We start from the raw sequence: 20,591 nt of genomic DNA, 5'->3' as shown, positions 1-20,591 counted from the left end.
GGCGTAATAAGTAGGAGGGGACTCTACTTGGTGTAATGTGTAAAAAGGGGACTCTACCTTTTTTTAATGAGTAAAAGGGGGCTCTTTCTGGCATAATGTGTAAAAGGAGACTCTGCCTGCCATAATGTGTAAAAAGGGGACTCTACCTGGTGTAATGAGTAAAAGAGGGCTCTACCTGGCATAATGTGTAAAAAGGGGTCTCTGTCTGACCTAATGTGTAAAAGGGGACTCTGTCTAGTGTAATGTGTAAAAGGGAGCTCTGTCTGGCACATTGTGTAAAAGGGGGCTCTACCTTGTGCAGCGTAGTATGAATTAATATTATTTTGTGACCACTTCACTTTCCCATGAAGCCATGTCCCACCTTTGGTGGAAACTGTCCCAATTTCAAATATTCGGGGGAGGTCACCAATTCACTTTCTGGCACAGGGCACATACTGCACCATTATAAATATGCCAGTGTATACATACATACATGCAACCACAAACAAGCAACTCTGACATTAGTCATTATGGGAAAACAATGCAAATAGTTTATGTACAATAAATTACCTGATTTGGGGTAGGTTACATTGTAGATATCATCATCCCATACGTCAAATCCATTTTCCGCATAACTGAGACTCTCCTCTGAATATGTTTTTGTATCAAATCTGATTCCTTTGCGCGTGAAATAATTAAATGTCATTTCTATCTGCCGACAGATTAAAACAATATATAAATATTCAAATCTTCAACTATATAGATATTGCCTAACAAAGAACTGAGAGAGCCTAGTTTGTACTGATAGCCAGTGATCTTGTAGAAGTCTTCAGCTAGTGTCCAGAAGGTGTGATTATGTAAACACTACATCCCAGCTATTAGAGAGCATGGGCCATAGTGGTTTGCTATATAATACATAGGCCTTCATTCCGAGTTGATCGCTAGCTGCCGTTGTTCGCTGTATAGCGATCAGTTAAAAAAATGGCAAATCTGCGCATGCGTATGCACCGCAATGGGCACGCGCGTCGTACGGGTATGATGTGCTTTGTGGTTTTGCACTGGCTCCAGCGACGATTCCAAACGCAAGGAGATTGACAGGAAGTTGGAGTTTCTGGGTGGCAACTGACCGTTTTCTGGGAGTGTTTGGAAAAACGCAGGCGTGGCCGGGCATATGCAGGGCGGGTATCTGACATCATTAACGTGTCATTCATCGCAGCAATCATCACACAGAATAAGTAACTACAGGGCTAGTCTTGTTCTGCACAAAATGTGTTTGCAGCCGCTCTGCTGCACAGGCAACCGCACTCCTGCAAAGCAAAAATACACTCCCCCATGGGCGGCGACTATGCGTTTGCACGGCTGCTAAAAGTAGCTAGCGAGCGATCAACTCGGAATGAGGGCCATAGTTGCTAGAATAGAGTACAATACAGTACAGGGTACATAGGCAGATTTTATGTTTGGAGCAATGCAGTAGAATGTTGACTCTGACACACAATTTTCTGAGACTTCAAATTCCTTGCAGTGTCAGAGGTCACAGAGCAAAGAACTTAATGACTACAGACACAGGAGAAGAAGCAATGCTTCCAGAGCAATAATGGTGGCACAATGATCTGTGGCTGCTATCTATGTTACCCTGTAGAATATATCAATGTGAGGCTCAGTGAGTCTGAAATTCAACTGAGACATTTTGTTGTAGAAACCATAAAATTCATTGTTCTTAGTAGAGATGTGCCTCGACCCCCGTCTTTTGGTTTTGGATCTGTATCTCCTTAGTGTTTTGGATCTATATTTCGTTTTGCCAAAACCGCACTTGCGTGTTTTGGTTTTGGATCTTTATTTTATTTTTTATCATAATAACAGCTAAAATTACATAATTTGGGCTGTTTTTGTTCCTGCACTATTATTAACCTTAATAACAATAATTTGCAGTCATTTTCATTCAATTTTGACGGCCTCACAGCTCACAATATAGTTTTTATCAAGTTTAGGCCAAAAGGTTGCACCTAGGTAGCTGGATGACTAAGCTAAGTGACAGCAGTGGGCGCCACAAACATGTGGCAGTTCAACATCCAACATGGCACATCTAGGAAACAAAGTGGGTAACATATAAGAAACAGAGTGGTACTGTAGTGGCAGACAGGGTTGCAGTTTAATTAATTATAAATATGTTTGTTGTCTACACAAGAAGACAGTCAGCAAAGCTCCAAACAGTGCATATTGCAAAGAAAAGGGGTGCACAATGGAATTGTCCTTCCACCTATCCTTATGTTGTATATATTAAACAGTTTAACAAACCAATCACTTCAGCGACAGGGACTGCCACTTGAAACGATTGGTTTGTTTGGACCACCACAAAGCAAGTTGCTTATGGGCAGTGAACATTGCTAGAATGATCTCTACATACACAAACTGGCTCTACATTATTATTATTATTACCAGTTATTTATATAGCGCGCACATATTTCACAGCGCTTAACAGAGAATATTTGGCCATTCACACCAGTGCCTGTCCCAGTGGAGCTTTACAATTAACCTACTAGTATATTTTTGGATTGTCAGAGGAAACCGGAGTACCCAGAGGAAACCCAAGCACATGGAGAATATACAAACTCCACACAGTTAGATCTGTGGTGAGAATCATACCCATGACCTTAGTGCTGTGAGGCAGTAACGCTAACAATTACACCATCCATGCTCCACGGCATACAGGGGCGGATTGGGAACAAAAAGTGGCCCTGGAAAAATTTGTACTAGTGGCCCTACTTGGGCAGCACCAGAGGTGTAAGGTCTAGCCATGGAAGCAGCACCCTCCCCCTAAAGACTTTCCAGATAGTGGGGATGTCCAGCATCAAGGGGAAGTTAAAAAGAAATAAAATTCAATGTTATGAGCACATTATATGATACACCTTTAGAATTTAGGAAACTATATAATTCTTTAGAAAGATATATTTTCTTGTTTATTGCACCAACCGTATCCCAATCACTGTTCACTCAATCTTATATGTCAGCCAAGCAGGCAGACAGAGCATACACTAGATCATCTGCAATCACAGGCTAAGTGGCAAAGTCATTTTCATATATGCAAATTGTTTGGCATCTTATTCATTATGTCTATAAATAGGACCACATGTCCTCAAACAAAACAGGCCCCACGGGTGCGTCGGCCCACCGGGAATCTTCCCTGTGGACCCTATGGCCAATCCGCCTCTGACGGCATACATAGGTAAGATAGACCTTTACCAGTAATTATGTAAAAAAAAATACAGAGGCACCTGTAATGATGGATTCCAGTGGGGACAAATTAATATTGTGTAAAGAAGATGATGTACACACTTACAGTATGGTTTTGCCCATTAGAGGAAAATGTTGTTTTGCAATCAACCTTGAAATAGGCCCTCAGATCGCAAACCCTGGTCGGAACCGGCTATTGAACCCAAGTCCAACCCAGGTCTGAGCAGGCTCAGACGCTTTCACATTGCAGTTTCGACCCTGGTCATTCCTGGGTTGGTTCCTTTCACACTGAACCCGGGTCACCATGTTAAACATTGTGAGGTGATTTAAAATGGACTTTTCTGGCTCACATTGATGAGGTTTCAAAGAAATAAAAGGAGGGGCTGGGGAGTGCTCTGAGCATACTCCTCATAGCCCTGATGCATCTCCTGCAGGACACTGGATCCCGGCTCTCCAGCAGCAAGTTGAACCTGACTACATGTCTGCACCCAGCAGCATCATTGTAATGCTGCTGCCGACTGTAAGAGGAACCCTGCCAATGATGAGGGAAAACAACATAAGGTAAGTAACCCATGGGGGTTTCTGCGGGACCACAAAGGGTGGGGGTGTGCGTGGGATGGGGGTGGTTTGCACAGCACATTAGAGAAAACATAGGAACAACAAAAATATATGTAGGTGCGTATATATGTATGTACAGTATACACATACAATTAAGTATCCCCACCAGATGTATATCACTCAGCATAAAAGTGAAACTGGCCTCAGTGTCCTATTCCATTCCTAACATGCCACCTAACCATACATATTACAATATATCTTTTAATTTAAAAAGTCCTTGTTCTCTGTCTATGTATAATGATACCTCCGGTAGGTGGTGAGGGGGAAGGTTTGCAGATTAGGTGGCGTTAGCCTGAAACTTTGCCTAGGGTGCAGAGAGACTTTGCACCGGCCCTGGAGACCCGGGTTGATATCCCGGGTCATACCCCATTCACACCGCAAACCCGGATCCGACCCGCGCCGGACACGGGTCAGACCCTTTCACACTACACTTTCAGCCCGGGTTATTACAGGGTTGGCTCCTTTTAACTCAACCTGGGTCAGCAATTAAAACACCACGGATTTCAGTTTAAATGGACTTTTTTTGGCTCAGAAAGATGAGATGTCAGAAGGGGACAAAAGGAGAGGGTGGGGACAGCTCACAGCATTGCAGGAATCATGGCTGACAGAGCTATGTTTTTATACAGAATTGCATCTTTAACTGTTCCAGTAACATACCTCCAAACTGTCCCAATTTTCACGGGACAGTCCCGTTTTTTGTGGGACTGTCCAGCTGTCCCACCCCCGGCCCGCAGTGTACCGTGGTGGTGGTGGTGGTGGTGGTGGTGGTGGGGCAGTTGGGAAGCTCCTGTAACAGCTGCACTGATTAGCAGAAAAGCAGTGAACAGACGCTGTTTCTGTTCAAAGGTGACAGAAGGAGAGGGGGCATGCCATCAGCTCAGAGAGCGCTGGACATGTCCCCTCAGTGATGGTACAAGGGGGGCATGACTCGCGTTCATGGCTCTGCCATAAGACCATGCCCCTTTCATATAGTCTACGCCCCCTTTTTGGGTGCGCCCCAAGGTCCCTCTTTGTACTTTTAATAAGTTGGAAGGTAAGCAGTAAGCTGCCTAGCAATCTCTGCCTCACCCATAATTCTTAATAGCTCTAATTCTTAATGCCCTCTGTTCTCTCCTGTGTAGCAGGGCTCATCAAGGCACACAGAGAACAGCCAATCAGCACTTTTACATGAATGCAGGTTTGAATAACCCGGGGTGGACACTTTACAGTGCACATTGACCCGGATCCAACCCGTGTTTAACACTGCTTTTATACCGGGTTGAAATGCAGGGTTACTCGACCCGGGATATTCAAAAGTGGTGCTTTTAGACCGCACCTCGCCCCGGGTTGAGCTGGCTCGACTCTGCAATATCCCGGGATATATTTGCTGTGTGAAAGGGGTAGAGGCTTTCACACTGTACAGCGACCTGGGTCCGACCTGTGTTTAACCCTTCTTTTAACCCAGGTTGAAATGCCAGGTTGCTCGACCCGGGTTATTCACTTTGGTGGATACACACTGCACCTTGACCTGAATCGACTCAGCAACAACGCGGCAATAACCCAGGTTATTTTTATGATGTGAAAGGGTAATTGTAGGCAATTCTTTTAGACCTGACCAGATGTCAAAAGGTTTTGCTGAGTGATCTGCATCACCACCAGTGGAATTGAATATTACACTGGCATATGACTTATAGCATCACAATACTTGTATAAATTGACTATTACAGTGGGGTATGACATACAGCGTCACAATACTTGTATAAATATTACACTGCGGTACGAACTGCAGCATCACAGTAATTGCATGAATATTACACTGCAGTATCGCCTGCAGTGTCACAGTACTTGTTATGTATAAACTGCGGTATGGCCTGTATAATCACAGTACTTTTATGAATATTATACTGCGGTATCTCCTCCAGCGTCACAGTACTTGTAGAACTACTACACTGGGGTAAAGCACGAAAAATAACTTTTGTTAAACTTTTCTTGTTTTTTTGTTTTTTTTTACACTGGGGCACAGCCACTGGACGGACACAGCAGAGCCCCTGGATACACACAGAGGAGCCCCTGGATGAACACAAACAGCAGCCCCTGGATGGACATAGACAACAATAGACAACAGCAGCCCATGGATGGACCCAGCAGCCCCTGGATGGACACATTCAACAGCAGCCCCTGGATGGACACAGCCAGGAGCCCCTGGATGGACACATCAGCCCTTGGGTGGACAAAGACAACAGCAGAGCCCCTGAAGAACACAGCAGTCCTTGATAGACACAGCCAGGAGCCCCTGCAGAACACACCAGCCCCTGGATGGACAACAGCAGCCCCTGGAGGACACAGCAGCCCCTGGATGGATACAGACAACAGCAGCCCATGAATGGGCACAGAAAATAGCAGCCCCTGGATGGATACAGAACAGATCCTGGACAGACACATAAAATGCTCCTGGATAGATAACCACCAGAGTGAGATAGTGTTGATCACCAGGACCTTTATATGGAATCCAAAACCAACAAGAATCCGACAGCAGGAAGATGAAATTTTGCCTCGTTTTGGGATCCGAGTCAGGTGGGAAACCCCCAAGCCAGACTTGGATCCAACCTCGGAGTATGTTCAGACAGGTCCGGTTTTCTGAGAACCAGACCCGCTCATCTCTAGTTTTTAGCAATATATAACAGCGCCTATTGGAACATTACTAATTGAATAGTCTGACAAAGTTACTCACAGTTCTCTTGTGAGAATTTGAAAGGCTCCCATATCTGCAGTACAGGTCATTCTTTATTCGAGAAATCTCCTGTAGTGTGTGATTATTGTGTGTAGACATCATGGGACACATTGGAAAGACATTGATATAGGCAAGAGGAAGAATACCTTTTGGCATGAATAATAATTATAGATGTGTGCAGAGCCTTATGTTTTGGTTTTAGTTTTGCCAAAACCGCTGTTGGTGTTTTGATTTAGTTTTCCAGTTTTCCAAAACACCCTTACGTAATTTGGTTTTGAATAGGAATTCTTTGTTTAAAAAATTACTAAAAACAGCAAAAAAATCATGTAATTTATACCTGTTTTTGTTCCTACGGTATTAACCTCAATAACATTAATTTCCAGCAATTTCCAGTCAATTCTGACCACCTCACAGCCTACAATATTGTTCAACAATATTGGCCAAATACTGGAAGGCTATACTAAGCAACAGAGCAGTGGCACAAACACATGGCAGATATTTCTGTATAAATATATATTATGTTGCAAATTAGTAAAGTATTATAGCAATAGCCACTAAAAATGTTTGGCAATGCAAAAAAGACCATCACCAATGCCCTCCAAAAATACATCCCATAATGAAAAGAAAAGTGGGGCAAAATAGAATTGTCCTTGGGCCCTCCCATCTATTCTTGTGTTGTATATTAACAAACCAAGCATTGCAGTGACAGGGACTGCAACTTTTATGGCTTAAGTGCTTGGTTTGTTTGGGCCCCCACAAAACAAGCTGCCAATAGGCTGAAGGCAGCTACAGTAACAGTGTTGTTAATCCCTTCTACAATTGTAAGATGCCATTTTTCTCATCTGGTTCCTCACCCTCATCAGAGTTAATATCATCATCATCATCATCATCATCATCATCACCACCACCACCACACAATATTACCTCATCTCCACTGGAATTCACCATTACAGAAGTCTCTGTACTTTGATGTAATTGGCAAGAAATTTAATTCTCAAGGAATTTGTAGTTCATTTTTATAAACATCAGCTTTTCAACATTTTTAGAAAGGTTCCCGGCTGTGCTAAACACTCTTTCCAAGTACACAGTGGAGCTTAAGTATAGCAAAGTTACTTTGTACAAGTAGCATAAAATCACCTTTTTTTCCTCCCAATATTCAAAGGGACTGTCTGACATGCTAATTTGTACATTGTCATTAAAATAATTCTCCACCAGTCTATTGATGGTTACTGCATCAGAGTGAGTCATGGTAGTGGCGTTAATAATTTTGGGCAATTCTTTGAGGCTTGGCCAAATGTCATAATGTTGTTTCACTGTGGTATGCTGAGTTGACGCATCCTCGTAGTGGGTCTCTTGGAAAATGTTAGTTTTTTTTCTGGCAGCAGCACTTGCAGTAGAAATTGTAGGAGGAGATGTTGCTGTGTCATGTGCCACTTGAGCTGACAACTTGCTCACAAGGCGCTCTTTGCATCTCTTAAGATCTGTGTCAGTTGGAAAGACATTACATACACCTTAAACCTACTCTAGGATCAAGCACAGTTGACAACACATAGTCATCTGATTGCAAGATGTTGACAACCCTTTGGTCCTGGCGAAGCAAATAAAAAACTTGATTTACAAGTCAAACATACTTAGTGAAATTGCTTTGCTTCTTCTCTTCCTTGGTTGTTACTTCAAATGGTTTCAGTAGCTTGCACAAAATGGAAAGTATTCTCTAGAGTGCTGGTCTACTGTACATCGCCCTTCCTCTCCCTTCACTGTGTCATGGCTTGTTGTGTAGGTTTGGATGGATTGTTGCTGTCACATTCACTAAAGCATATAAATGATGGAATTCCACCTGATTAATACCTCTTGCTTCAGCTGGTGGCATAACAAATTGACTTGTTCTTGCAGCCTCTGCAATCGTCTACATGCAGTTACTGAATGGCGAAAATGTCCAACAATTTTTTTGGTGACAGCATCTCCTGCATGCTTTTGTCATTTAAAAAAATTCTGTACCACCAAGTTTATTGTATGTGCAAAACATGGGACAAGTTCAACTCCACCCAGTTGTAATGCTCTCAAAATATTATGCAAACAGAACGAGACAGCGCTTCCCACTTTGGTTTTAACTTTTTTATATATATAAAGATGATCACAAAAATACAAATACAAACATAAAGATACCGGCCAGTATCACACTTATAAAATAATGATTAATATAGTTCAAATTTAATCATAAAATGTATATACCAACTGATTATCAATCTATCCTAAAAAGGCTTCCACTCAAATTGATATTATATCATATATTAATACTTGCATTAATATTGTACTAATAATAAAGCATGCACAGAAATGCCCTAACAATATAATAAGGAGGAATGTCTAGAATTATAGTAAAAAGTGCAAAAGATGGAAAGCACTGAGTTAAAAGTCCAGATAATTAGCACAATGGGTTGGTAGGCACCTGTAAGCAAGCATACATTCCTTTTAACCAAGCGGCCTTCCAATCATCCCTATTTGAGGGATATATAGCGGAGTTAGTATTGTTATATAGCCACACAAAGTTCTTTCAGCCCAAATGGATTAAGCAGAAATAATATGAATAATTTCCTGTAAGGCTGCAAAGACTGGCAGCCCAATTGCCAAAGAATGGAAGCAAAGTTAGTAAAATAGGTTGCCCCACATCTTGCATTGATCCAGGATTAGAGCACATTTAGCCAAAGCACTCAGCATAGATTTTATCCTTTATGACTGCACAAGCTAGCAGCATACATATATTTCAAAGGGTAGCCAAAACTTTAAGACAACTCATTCCCCTGTGCACTGGGGTATGGATGAAACAGTTCACCAGCCGGTAAATGGAGGCTGTGAGCCACACACCCGATATTGCAATTTCTAATAGATTGACACCAGTATGCCTCTTAGTTAAGCCGGTGATATGACTAACCTGCCTATAAATGTGCTTGTGTTTTGTATAACACACTGCTTCTTCTGAAGGTGATAAACCCACCCAGTGGGCTGTCACAATTATGTGACCTTTAGTTGAACAGTACCCAGGGCCGGCCCGCCCGTTACGCGTGTTACGCAAAGGAGTAAGGCGCCACAGTGTGGAGGGCGCCGGCAGCCTGCACCACGCTCCCAGCCCGCCAGCTCCTATGCTGTGTTTGCAGAGCCGGATTAAGGAGGTGGCACGTATCCCTGGGCCCCCCTACCTGAAAGGGTTCCCCCGTCACACTCCAGAGATCAGATCGGTGATTAATCACTGATCCGCGGCGCCGCAGCAGCGGCCACTAAAAGCCTTCATACTGGCGGCGCCATACTGCTGTGCTGGGCTGCCGGCGGCCTTGGAATGAATGAAACTCTGTGACGGCTCTCAGTCAGTGGCCGCACAACCTGCAGCAAGGAGCCGGCTCAGGGAGGGAGGCAGTATGCAGCCACGCAGAGGGAAAAGTAAGCCAGAGGCGTTTTTTTTTTGGTAATAAGTTCAAATTAAATAGACAAAGAATATGTATCTCTATACACCGACTATCAGTTTAAGATGCGGCTGCTTCATATATTTTCAACATGACGAGTATATGCTGCTGTAGCTGTAATCATTGCCACTTAAGCTGTGACTTTGCACTTTATGGTCATCTATATCTTTTTGTCTACTTCTGCATTATATGGATATGCTGGATATATATATATATATATATATATATATGTATATGTTCTACCTGGTGCAATGTGTATAACATGCTCTACCTGGTGCAATGTGTATAACGTGCTCTACCTGGTGCAATGTGTGTAACATGCTCTACCTGGTGCAATGTGTATAACGTGCTCTACCTGGTGCAATGTGTGTAACGTGCTCTACCTGGTGCAATGTGTGTAACGTGCTCTACCTGGTGCAATGTGTATAACGTGCTCTACCTGGTGCAATGTGTGTAACGTGGTCTACCTGGTGCAATGTGTGTAACGTGGTCTACCTGGTGCAATGTGTGTAACATGCTCTACCTGGTGAATGTGTGTAACGTGCTCTACCTGGTGCAATGTGTGTAACATGCTCTACCTGGTGCAATGTGTATAACGTGCTCTACCTGGTGCAATGTGTGTAACGTGCTCTACCTGGTGCAATGTATATAACGTGCTCTACCTGTGTGGTGTAATGTGAATTGGTACTATTATGTGGCCATGCTCTTTCCCCATGAAGCCACGCCCCTACACTGTCCTTGAATTCAAATATGGTAGGGGGAACACCAATTTACTTTCTGCCAAAGGGCACCGAAATGTCTACAGCTCTGGTGCAGTGTCCTGTATGCTACACAGCCCAGCAGCACTGTCACCCCCTCCCTCCCCCTTGCAACAGTTTTGTAGTGTCCAAGTCAAGTCTGTTTTTATATCTGAATAATTAATAAGATTAATATGAAGCTTCATTCCAATGGGACCCAGAAAAGGACGGGTAGGACCCCAATTTTTAAAAGTTAGATTAATTAGAAAAGATTTATTTAGTGGTTTTGCCTTTTAAGTTTTAACTTTGTGGTAGGCAGTTGATTTCACCCATATTTCGCTTAATGCGCTTTAAGATTTTGTGTGTATGATATTTTCCATCATCCATGGGGGGCGCCAAAATCTATATTTGCTTACCAAAAAAATTAGGGTTGGGCCGGCCCTGACAGTACCACTTGTCCACTTATCTGTGGTTAAGTGGATAGTGGGTAAAATGGCATTTTCTAGGCTAAGCTATGTTCTGGTAAAATTAAATTGAATGGAATTTAGTATTGGGGACACAGGAACTCAATTGACTGTCTAAAACCAGATGCACTGATGTTGGATATTGGTAGCAGATCTGATACTAGCATAGCCATCATGGCTTCAGTTATCTGCTGTGCAACTAGATGGCAGCTTTTATACTTGCCTCCTCTTGCAAACAAATTGTTGATTGAAACTACTAGTCTTCTTGGTCCCCTTCTGGAATAAAGAATCACCCCCCAGCATCAGCAACAACCCTAGCATGCAAGGATTTTTCTGGGGAGCCCTATAGGGAAGGAGTCAGTCAGCATTTGTAAACTGGATGCAGGAGAACTACCTCTGAACATTAATGAGAAGATTGATGAGGAAGGTGTTGGCAGTGGAGATTGCATGTGCTGGGATCTAGCTTAGAAGCTAAACTGCTTGGTATTATTTTACCAAATTTTTCAGATTTTCCCAAATACTTTGCAAGAACCCATTCCAACTGATGCAACAGAAAGAGGTTCCTAAATCGTAAATGCCCCTACCTCTACTTACCTTGGCTTCACAAATGGCACAGATGGCTTTACACATGTTGTCAGAATTTGGGTAAAAATGATTACACGCACAATAGGTGGATTTTTTGGTCTTATGCTCAAGCAGGACAATGGCCTTCTTTTTATAATTGGCAAGAACTGCTGGTACTGGTGACTGACTTACTTTAACACAAGCACTAGCTTCATCATAAACATCCTCATTAGTGTCAGATACACAAATATCCCCTTCATTTTGTTGCACTTCCACAGTAGCATCCTCAATTTCTATGTCACCATCTTTACCTGTGCTGCTCATCTCCACATTTGCAGATGGTGCAGAAATGGTGGAAGGAGGCTTTTCTACAATTACAATGTCTGAAATGTCAGACTCACACATAGGTAACTTAGACCTCCATAGACTCTCATCAAGGAATTGTGAACATACCGTTTGTACTTCAGACTTTGTGTTCTTCTGTTTTTTGGGGGGGCATTGATTTGTCTATTTTAAAGGTAACAACTCTACTAGACTTGGGTGTGATACAGAAGATAGACATTAAAAAAGTAGGCAGTCATTAGGTCTACATGATAGAATCGACAGTCAAAAGATCGACAGGGTCAAAAGATTGACAGGTACAAAAGGTTAACAGGGTCAAAAGGTCGACACACAAAAAAAATTAGGGGTGTTATTTTTTTTTCCAAAAAAATTGCCCAAATTTGTTGAAATCCATTCCCTCGTGGGCTTGCTTCGCTCCCCATGCTTCCGGCTCGGTGGCTCACTCTGCTTTGCTCGCCAAAAGGTTACTAATGGTAATAGTTTGTGACATGGATAGTAAATTTGTTGAAATGCGTCCCCTCGCCGGCTTGGTGTGCTCGCCACGCTTCGAGCTCGGTAAAGGTTATAGTTTGTGACACGGATAGTAAATGCAGCAAAAGTTGTAAAAACATGAAAAAAAAGTGACAATCATATGTTGGCCTTTTGACCATGTCTACCTTTTGACTGTCAACCTTTTCAATATCAACCACCTCTCCTAGACTCAGAGCAAAAAGGTGTTGCATCATTATCATCATATGAGGTTACAGAAAAAGATGCCACTTCGTTTGGCCCCACCTTGTGCAATATGAATTCTTCTAGTGCGTGAAACAGCAGTAGCTATAGCAGGACCACCACTTGCAAACAAAAATCACAGCCTTAGCTTTCTTTGCTACTGCATGTGGGGTATGGCATGTTAACAGAGGCGTAACTAGGGTTTTCGAAGCACAGGGCAAGATGAAGAGTGGCGCCCCCCCCCACAAAAAAAACCAAAAAAAAACCCACACACAAAAAGAAGTATGTGCGCGCGCTGAAAAAATGGGCGTGGCCACACACCAGAAGGGGTGTGGCCACTGAAAATGGGGCATGCCAACATGACTGTCACCTACTCCCTGTGTCGCCTCTCAGCACACTATCACCTACCCCTTGTGTCGTCTCTCAGCACACCTTCATTCAATTTTTGCACAGTACGCATGCAGAGTCCCCTTTTTACACAGTGTCAGATACACAATGGCCCCACAGTGCCAGATACACAGTGCCCTACAGTGTCAGTTCCACAGTGACAGATACAGCGCCCCACAGTGCCAGATACCATGCCCCACAGTGCCAGATACCATGCCCCACAGTGCCAGTTACATGCCCCAGTGCCATACATGCCCCACAGTGCCAGATACATGCCCCACAGTGCCAATTACATTGCCCCACAGTGCCAGTTACAATGCCCCACAGTGCCAGTTACAATGCCCTACAGTGCCAGTTACATGCCACACAGTGCAAGATACAATGCCCCACAGTGTCAGTTACATGCCCCACAGTGCCATACATAGCCAACAGTGCCTGTTACATAACCCCACAGTGCCAGTTACATTGCCCCACAGTGCCAGTTACAATGCCCCACAGTGCCAGATACATGCCACACAGTGCCAGTTACATGCCCCACAGTGCCAGATACAATGCCCCACAGTGCCATACATGCCCCACAGTGCCAGATACAATGCCCCACAGTGCCAGTTACATGCCCCACAGTGCCAGTCACATGTCCTACAGTGCCAGATACATGCCCCACAGTGCCAGTTACAATGCCCCACAGTGCCAGATACATGCCCCACAGTGCCTGTTACATGCCCCACAGTGCCATACATGCCCCACAGTGCCAGATACAATGCCCCACAGTGCCAGATACAATGCCCCACAGTGCCAGTTACATGCCCCACAGTGCCAGATACAATGCCCCTCAGTGTCAGTTACATGCCCCACAGTGCCAGTTACATGCCCCACAGTGCCAGATACATGCCCCACAGTGCCAGTTACATAGCCCCACAGTGCCAGTTACAATGCCCCACAGTGCCAGATATAAGACTCCCCCCCCCCATCACTCACCGCTTCCCTCTGCTATGTGAGGGGAGTACAGCGCAGCACCTCTCCTGCCCCTCAACGCTCCAGGTCTCCGGCGGCGGCTATCTTAAATGTGGCGCCGGTTCGTTAGCCAATCAGAGCTCGCGGACCGGCAACCAATCAGGAGCTGGTCCACAAGCTCTGATTGGCTAATGCCACCGGAGACCGGACACACACGCAGCGCTGCTGGCAACGCCGCGCGGCAGTTAGCACATTGAGCGGCAGGAGAGACGCTGCGCTCTCCTCCCCTCACATTGCAACGTGACGGGGGCGAGTGGGCATGATGCCCTGGCCGCCGGCGGCACCCCCTCTGCTGGGCCTGCCAAGGCGCCCAGGGCACATGCCCCACTCACCCTGCCTTAGTTACGCCTCTGCATGTTAACAATTTTACTAGGAAACTGAACCTGCTCATCTCTAATTAGTCTAATTTGTTTTCTTTCTTATTGACAGTCTTTGTACTGTAATTATGGAACCATTCTAATAACTAATGATTATTAGGCTGCTAATGTGTACTTAGCACAGGTCTATACTTGGTGCAGTTAAAAATAAGATTTTACTTACCGGTAAATCTATTTCTCGTAGTCCGTAGAGGATGCTGGGGACTCCGTAAGGACCATGGGGAGAGACGGGCTCTGCAGGAGACATGGGCACTTTAAGAAAGAATTTAGTTCTGGTGTGCACTGGCTCCTCCCTCTCTGCCCCTCCTCCAGACCTTAGTTAGAGAACTGTGCCCAGAGGAGATGGACAGTACGAGGAAAGGATTTTTGTTAATCCAAGGGCAAGATTCATACCAGCCACACCAATCACACCGTATAACTTGTGATAACAATCCAGTAAACAGTATGACAATAACATAGCATCAGTTCACGCCCGATGCAACAATAATGTAACCCTTATTGAAGCAATAACTATATACAAGTATTGCAGAAGAAGTCCGCACTTGGGACGGGCGCCCAGCATCCTCTACGGACTACGAGAAATAGATTTACCGGTAAGTAAAATCTTATTTTCTCTAACGTCCTAGAGGAGCTGGGGACTCCGTAAGGACCATGGGGATTATACCAAAGCTCCCAAACGGGCGGGAGAGTGCGGTTGACTCTGCAGCACCGATTGAGCAAACATGAGGTCCTCCTCAGCCAGGGTATCAAACTTATAGAATTTTGCAAAGGTGTTTGTACCCGACCAAGTAGCAGCTCGACACAGCTGTAGTGCCGAGACCCCTCGGGCAGCCGCCCAAGAAGAGCCCACTTTCCTAGTGGAATGGGCCTTGATCGATTTAGGTAACGGCAATCCTGCCGTAGAATGCGCCTGCTGAATCGTGTTACAGATCCAGTGAGCAAGAGTCTGCTTTGAAGCAGGGCCGCCAAGCTTGTTGGCTGCATACAGAACAAACAGTGCTTCTGTTTTTCGGACTCTAGCCGTCCTGGCTACATACATTTTCAAAGCCCTGACCACATCAAGGGACTCGGAATCCTCTAAGTCCCGTGTAGCCACAGGCACCACAATAGGTTGGTTCATATGAAAGGATGAAACCACTTTTGGCAGGAACTGAGGACGTGTCCGCAATTCCGCTCTATCCATATGGAAAACCAGATAGGGGCTTTTATGTGATAAAGCCGCTAAATCCGACACTCGCCTAGCCGAAGCCAGAGCTAATAACATGACCACCTTCCAAGTGAGATATTTCAACTCCACCGTTTTCAGTGGTTCAAACCAGTGTGACTTTAAGAAGCCCAAGACCACATTAAGGTCCCAAGGCGCCTCCGGAGGCACAAACGGAGGCTAAATATGCAGAACTCCCTTAACAAAAGTCTGAACTTCTGGGAGAGAAGCCAATTCTTTTTGAAACAAAATGGATAGGGCCGAAATCTGGACCTTAATGGAGCCTAATTTAAGGCCCAAATCCACTCCAGTTTGTAGGAAGTGAAGGAAACGGCCCAGATGGAATTCTTCCGTAGGAGCATTCCTGGCCTCACACCAAGAAACATAACTTCGCCATATACGGTGATAATGTTTTGTTGTTACTTCCTTCCTAGCCTTTATCAGCGTAGGGATAACCTCCACCGGAATACCTTTTTCCGCTAGGATCCGGCGTTCAACCGCCATGCCATCAAACACAGCCGCGGTAAGTCTTGGAACAGACAGGGACCCTGTTGCAACAGGTCCTGCCTTAGAGGAAGAGGCCACGGATCTTCCGTGAGCATTTCCTGCAGATCTGGATACCAGGTCCGTCGTGGCCAATCTGGAACAACGAGGATTGTTCTCACTCCTTTTCTTCTTACTATTCTCAACACCTTTGGTATGAGAGGAAGAGGAGGAAATACATAGACGGACCGGAACACCCACTGTGTCACGAGGGTGTCTACCGCTACTGCCTGAGGGTCTCTTGACCTGGCGCATTACCTCTGCAGCTTTTTGTTGAGGCGGGACGCCATCATGTCTATCTGTGGCAGTTCCCACCGACTCACAATCTGTGCGAAGACTTCTGGATGAAGTCCCCACTCTCCCGGGTGTAGGTCGTGTCTGCTGAGGAAGTCTGCTTCCCAGTTGTCCACTCCCGGAATGAACACTGCTGACAGTGCACTTACATGATTCTCCGCCCAGCGAAGAATCCTGGTGGCTTCCGCCATTGCCGGTCTGCTTCTTGTGCCGCCTTGGCGGTTTACATGAGCCACTGCAGTGATGTTGTCTGACTGGATCAGAACTGGTTGGTCGCGAAGTAAGGCCTCCGCTTGACGTAGGGCATTGTATATGGCCCTTAGTTCCAGGATGTTGATGTGCAGACAAGTCTCTTGACTTGACCAAAGACCCTGGAAATTTCTTCCCTGTGTGACTGCTCCCCAACCGCGGAGGCTTGCGTCCGTGGTCACCAGGATCCAATCCTGAATGCCGAATCTGAGGCCCTCGAGAAGGTGAGCACTCTGCAGCCACCACAGGAGTGACACCCTGGCTCTGGGGGACAGGGTGATCAACCGATGCATCTGTAGATGTGATCCGGACCACTTGTCCAATAGATCCCATTGGAAAGTCCTCGCATGGAACCTGCCAAAGGGAATGGCCTCGTATGAGGCCACCATCTTTCCCAGGACTCGAGTGCAATGATGCACGGACACCTGTCATGTTTTCAAAAGGTTCCTGACCAGAGTCATAAGTTCCTGGGCTTTTTCTATCGGAAGATAAACCCTTTTCTGGGTCGTGTCCAGAATCATGCCCAAGAAGGGCAGACGAGTCGTAGGAACCAACTGCGACTTTGGGATATTGAGAATCCAGCCGTGTTGTTGTAACACTTTCAGTGAAAGAGATACGCTGTTCAGCAACTGCTCTCTTGATCTCGCTTTTATGAGGAGATCGTCCAAGTACGGGATAATTGTGACACCCTGCTTGCGCAGGAGCACCATCATTTCCGCCGTTACCTTGGTGAAAATCCTCGGAGCCGTTGAGAGACCAAACGGCAACGTCTGAAATTGGTAATGACAGTCCTGTACCGCAAATCTTAGGTACGCCTGATGAGGTGGATAAATGGGGACATGAAGATACGCATCCTTTAAGTCCAGTGACACCATAAAATCCCCCCCTTCTAGACTGGCGATGACCGCTCTTAGCGATTCCATCTTGAACTTGAACCTCTTCAAGTATAGGTTCAGAGATTTTAAATTCAATATGGGTCTTACCGAACCGTCCGGTTTCGGAACCACAAACATGGTCGAATAATACCCCCTTCCCTGTTGAAGGAGGGGAACCTCGACCACCACCTGCTGAAGATACAATTTTTGTATTGCATTTAACACTATCTCCCTCTCTAAGGGGAAAGATGGTAGGGACAATTTGAAAAACCGGCGAGGAGGCACCTCTTCGAATTCCAGCTTGTAACCCAGAGACACAATTTCTATTGCCCAGGGATCCACCTGGGAGTGAACCCACATGTGGCTGAAATTCCGAAGACGCGCCCCCACTGGAGCCCCAGCATCATGCGGTGGATTTTGCAGAGGCCGGGGAGGACTTCTGTTCCTGGGAACTAGCTGTATTGTGCAGCTTTTTTCCTCTGCCCCTCCCTCTGGCAAGAAAGGACGCACCTCGGACTTTCTTGTTTCTTTGTGAACGAAAGGACTGCATTTGATAATGCGGTGCTCTCTTAGGCTGTGAGGGAACATAAGGAAAAATTAGACTTTCCAGCCGTAGCTGTGGAGACCAGGGGGTATATTTACAAAGATTTGTGTTTTGGCCGTTTTGAAGGGTCTTTGAACTCGAATGGTATCGGTTGCATTTTACTGCAACTTTTTGAATCCTGATACGATCATTCACTAAGCTGCCGAGTTTTACACAATCGTTTTTTCCGATGTCGATGTGATTCGTAATATCAGGCAGTGTTTTACGGGAGTGATGAGTAAAACACTGCCTGAAAAAACACAAGGAATCCCGAACGGATTTGTGAGATCCATGCAGGGCTTCATTGTGTACCTTAAAAAGTTGTTTAAAGTCTAAAAAATTCTGAAAAAAATTGCGTGGGGTCCCCCCTCCTAAGCACAACCAGCCTCGGGCTCTTTGAGCCGGTCCTGGTTGAAAAAATATGGGGGAAAAAATGACAGGGGTTCCCCCATATTTAATCAACCAGCACCGGGCTGTAGCCAATGGTGGGAACATTGCGGTCAGCGGTTGACCGAAAGTAACCTCACCGCTGACGCACCTTGGGTGGCTGGAGGGGTGACCCCTTGATTTAAGGGGTCCCCACTCCTCCAGGGTACCCCGGCCAGGGGTGACTAGTTGGGGTTTTAATGGCACGGCCGCAGGGACCGATATCAAAGTGTCCCCCGGCTGTGGCATTATCTCCCCAGCTAGTGGAGCCCGGTGTTGGTTTAAAAAATACGGGGGACCCCTACGCTTTTTGTCCCCCATATTTTTGGAACCAGGACCAGGTGCAGAGCCCGGTGCTGGTTGATTAAATATGGGGGAACCCCTGTCATTTTTCCCCCCATATTTTTTCAACCAGGACCGGCTCAAAGAGCCCGAGGCTGGTTATGCTTAGGAGGGGGGACCCCACACAATTTTTTTTTCAGATTTTACACTTAACAGACCTTTTCCCATAGATAACCATGCACAGATCTCACTGATCCGTGCATGGTTATCCAAACTCGACTGGAAAAAGCAGGTCTATTTTATTGCTGCTTTTTTTAACGAATCGAAAAAAAACAGACCCGCACTTGAGCACTCAGAAACTAACACCCAAATACGAATGAATAGTGAATGCCCGTATTCTATGAAATAACAGCCGCGTTTGACCGATGGTCTATTCATTCGTATTTCTGAACGTTGTCATTCAAACCATTACGAATAGTCTAAACACGGCCGAGATTGGTGCTTAGTGAATTCCCGGATTGGGACTTAGAAAAAAACCCACAAATCAGACAAACTCGGATTCTTAGTAAATACTGGCCCAGGTCCGATAGACCTTCACCCAACAATTCCTCACCCCTGTAAGGTAAAACCTCCATATGCCGTTTTGAGTCGGCATCACCTGTCCATTGCCGAGTCCACAGGACCCTTCTTGCAGAAATCGACATAGCGTTTATTCTAGAACCCAGCAGACTAATGTCTCATTGAGCATCTCTCATATAAAGGACAGCGTCTTTAATATGCCCCAGGGTCAATAAAACAGTATCCCTATCTAGGGTATCAAACTCCTCTGATAAGGTATCAGTCCATGCTGCAACTGCACTACACACCCAGGCCGAAGCGATTGCCGGTCTGAGCAAGGTACCTGAATGTGTATAAATGGACTTCAGGGTACCCTCCTGTTTGCGATCAGCAGCATCCTTGAGGGTAGCCGTATCCTGGGACGGCAGGGCTACCTTTTTGGATAAGCGAGTTAAAGCTATGTCCACCCTAGGGGAGGATTCCCATCGTAACCTGTCCGTTGGCGGGAAAGGATACACCATAAGAATCCGTTTGGAAATCTGCAGTTTTTTATCTGGAGATTCCCAAGCCTTTTCACATAACTCATTCAGTTCGTGTGAGGGGGGAAAAGTTACCTCAGGTTTCTTTCCCTTATACATATAAACCCTTGTGTCAGGGACAGGGGTTTCCTCTGTGATGTGCAAAACCTCCTTAATTGCTATAATCATATATCGGAGTGATTTAGCCAACTTTGGCTGTAACTTTGCATCATCGTAATCGAGACTGGAGTCAGAATCCATGTCGGTATCTGTGTCAACAATTTGGGATAGTGGGCGCTTATGAGACCCCTTTCTGTGGTATTGTTTGTAAAGGATCAAAACAATGATCAATCTAAACCAATGCGAGTGTAAACTCCAAATGAGTTGTGTGGGTATCAATTCCAGCAGGTCTCACATAAAATGAATAGGATTTAATACAATGAAAATTTACATACAAACAATAAAAG

The 20,591-nt window shown here is 45.3% G+C and overlaps 1 protein-coding gene across 2 annotated transcripts in view; it reads right to left on the bottom strand.

Moving 5' to 3' along the window:
• Positions 1–20,591, bottom strand: part of LOC134965070 (sulfotransferase 2B1-like) — a 122,619-nt gene that overhangs the window by 50,192 nt on the left and 51,836 nt on the right. The window contains exon 2 of one of the 2 annotated variants that reach the window (XM_063941633.1): positions 550–691. In XM_063941633.1, coding sequence (XP_063797703.1) covers positions 550–685 — 136 coding nt within the window. In that variant the 5' untranslated portion in view covers positions 686–691. The remainder of the gene's footprint in view (positions 1–549; positions 692–20,591) is intronic. The other variant, XM_063941634.1, reaches the window with a different exon arrangement.

This window comes from Pseudophryne corroboree, chromosome 10 (genome assembly GCF_028390025.1).
Source record: "Pseudophryne corroboree isolate aPseCor3 chromosome 10, aPseCor3.hap2, whole genome shotgun sequence".
Lineage (NCBI taxonomy): Eukaryota > Metazoa > Chordata > Amphibia > Anura > Myobatrachidae > Pseudophryne > Pseudophryne corroboree.
The sequence above is the reverse complement of the archived record's forward strand: the minus strand, read 5'-3'. Positions and strand labels throughout refer to the sequence as shown.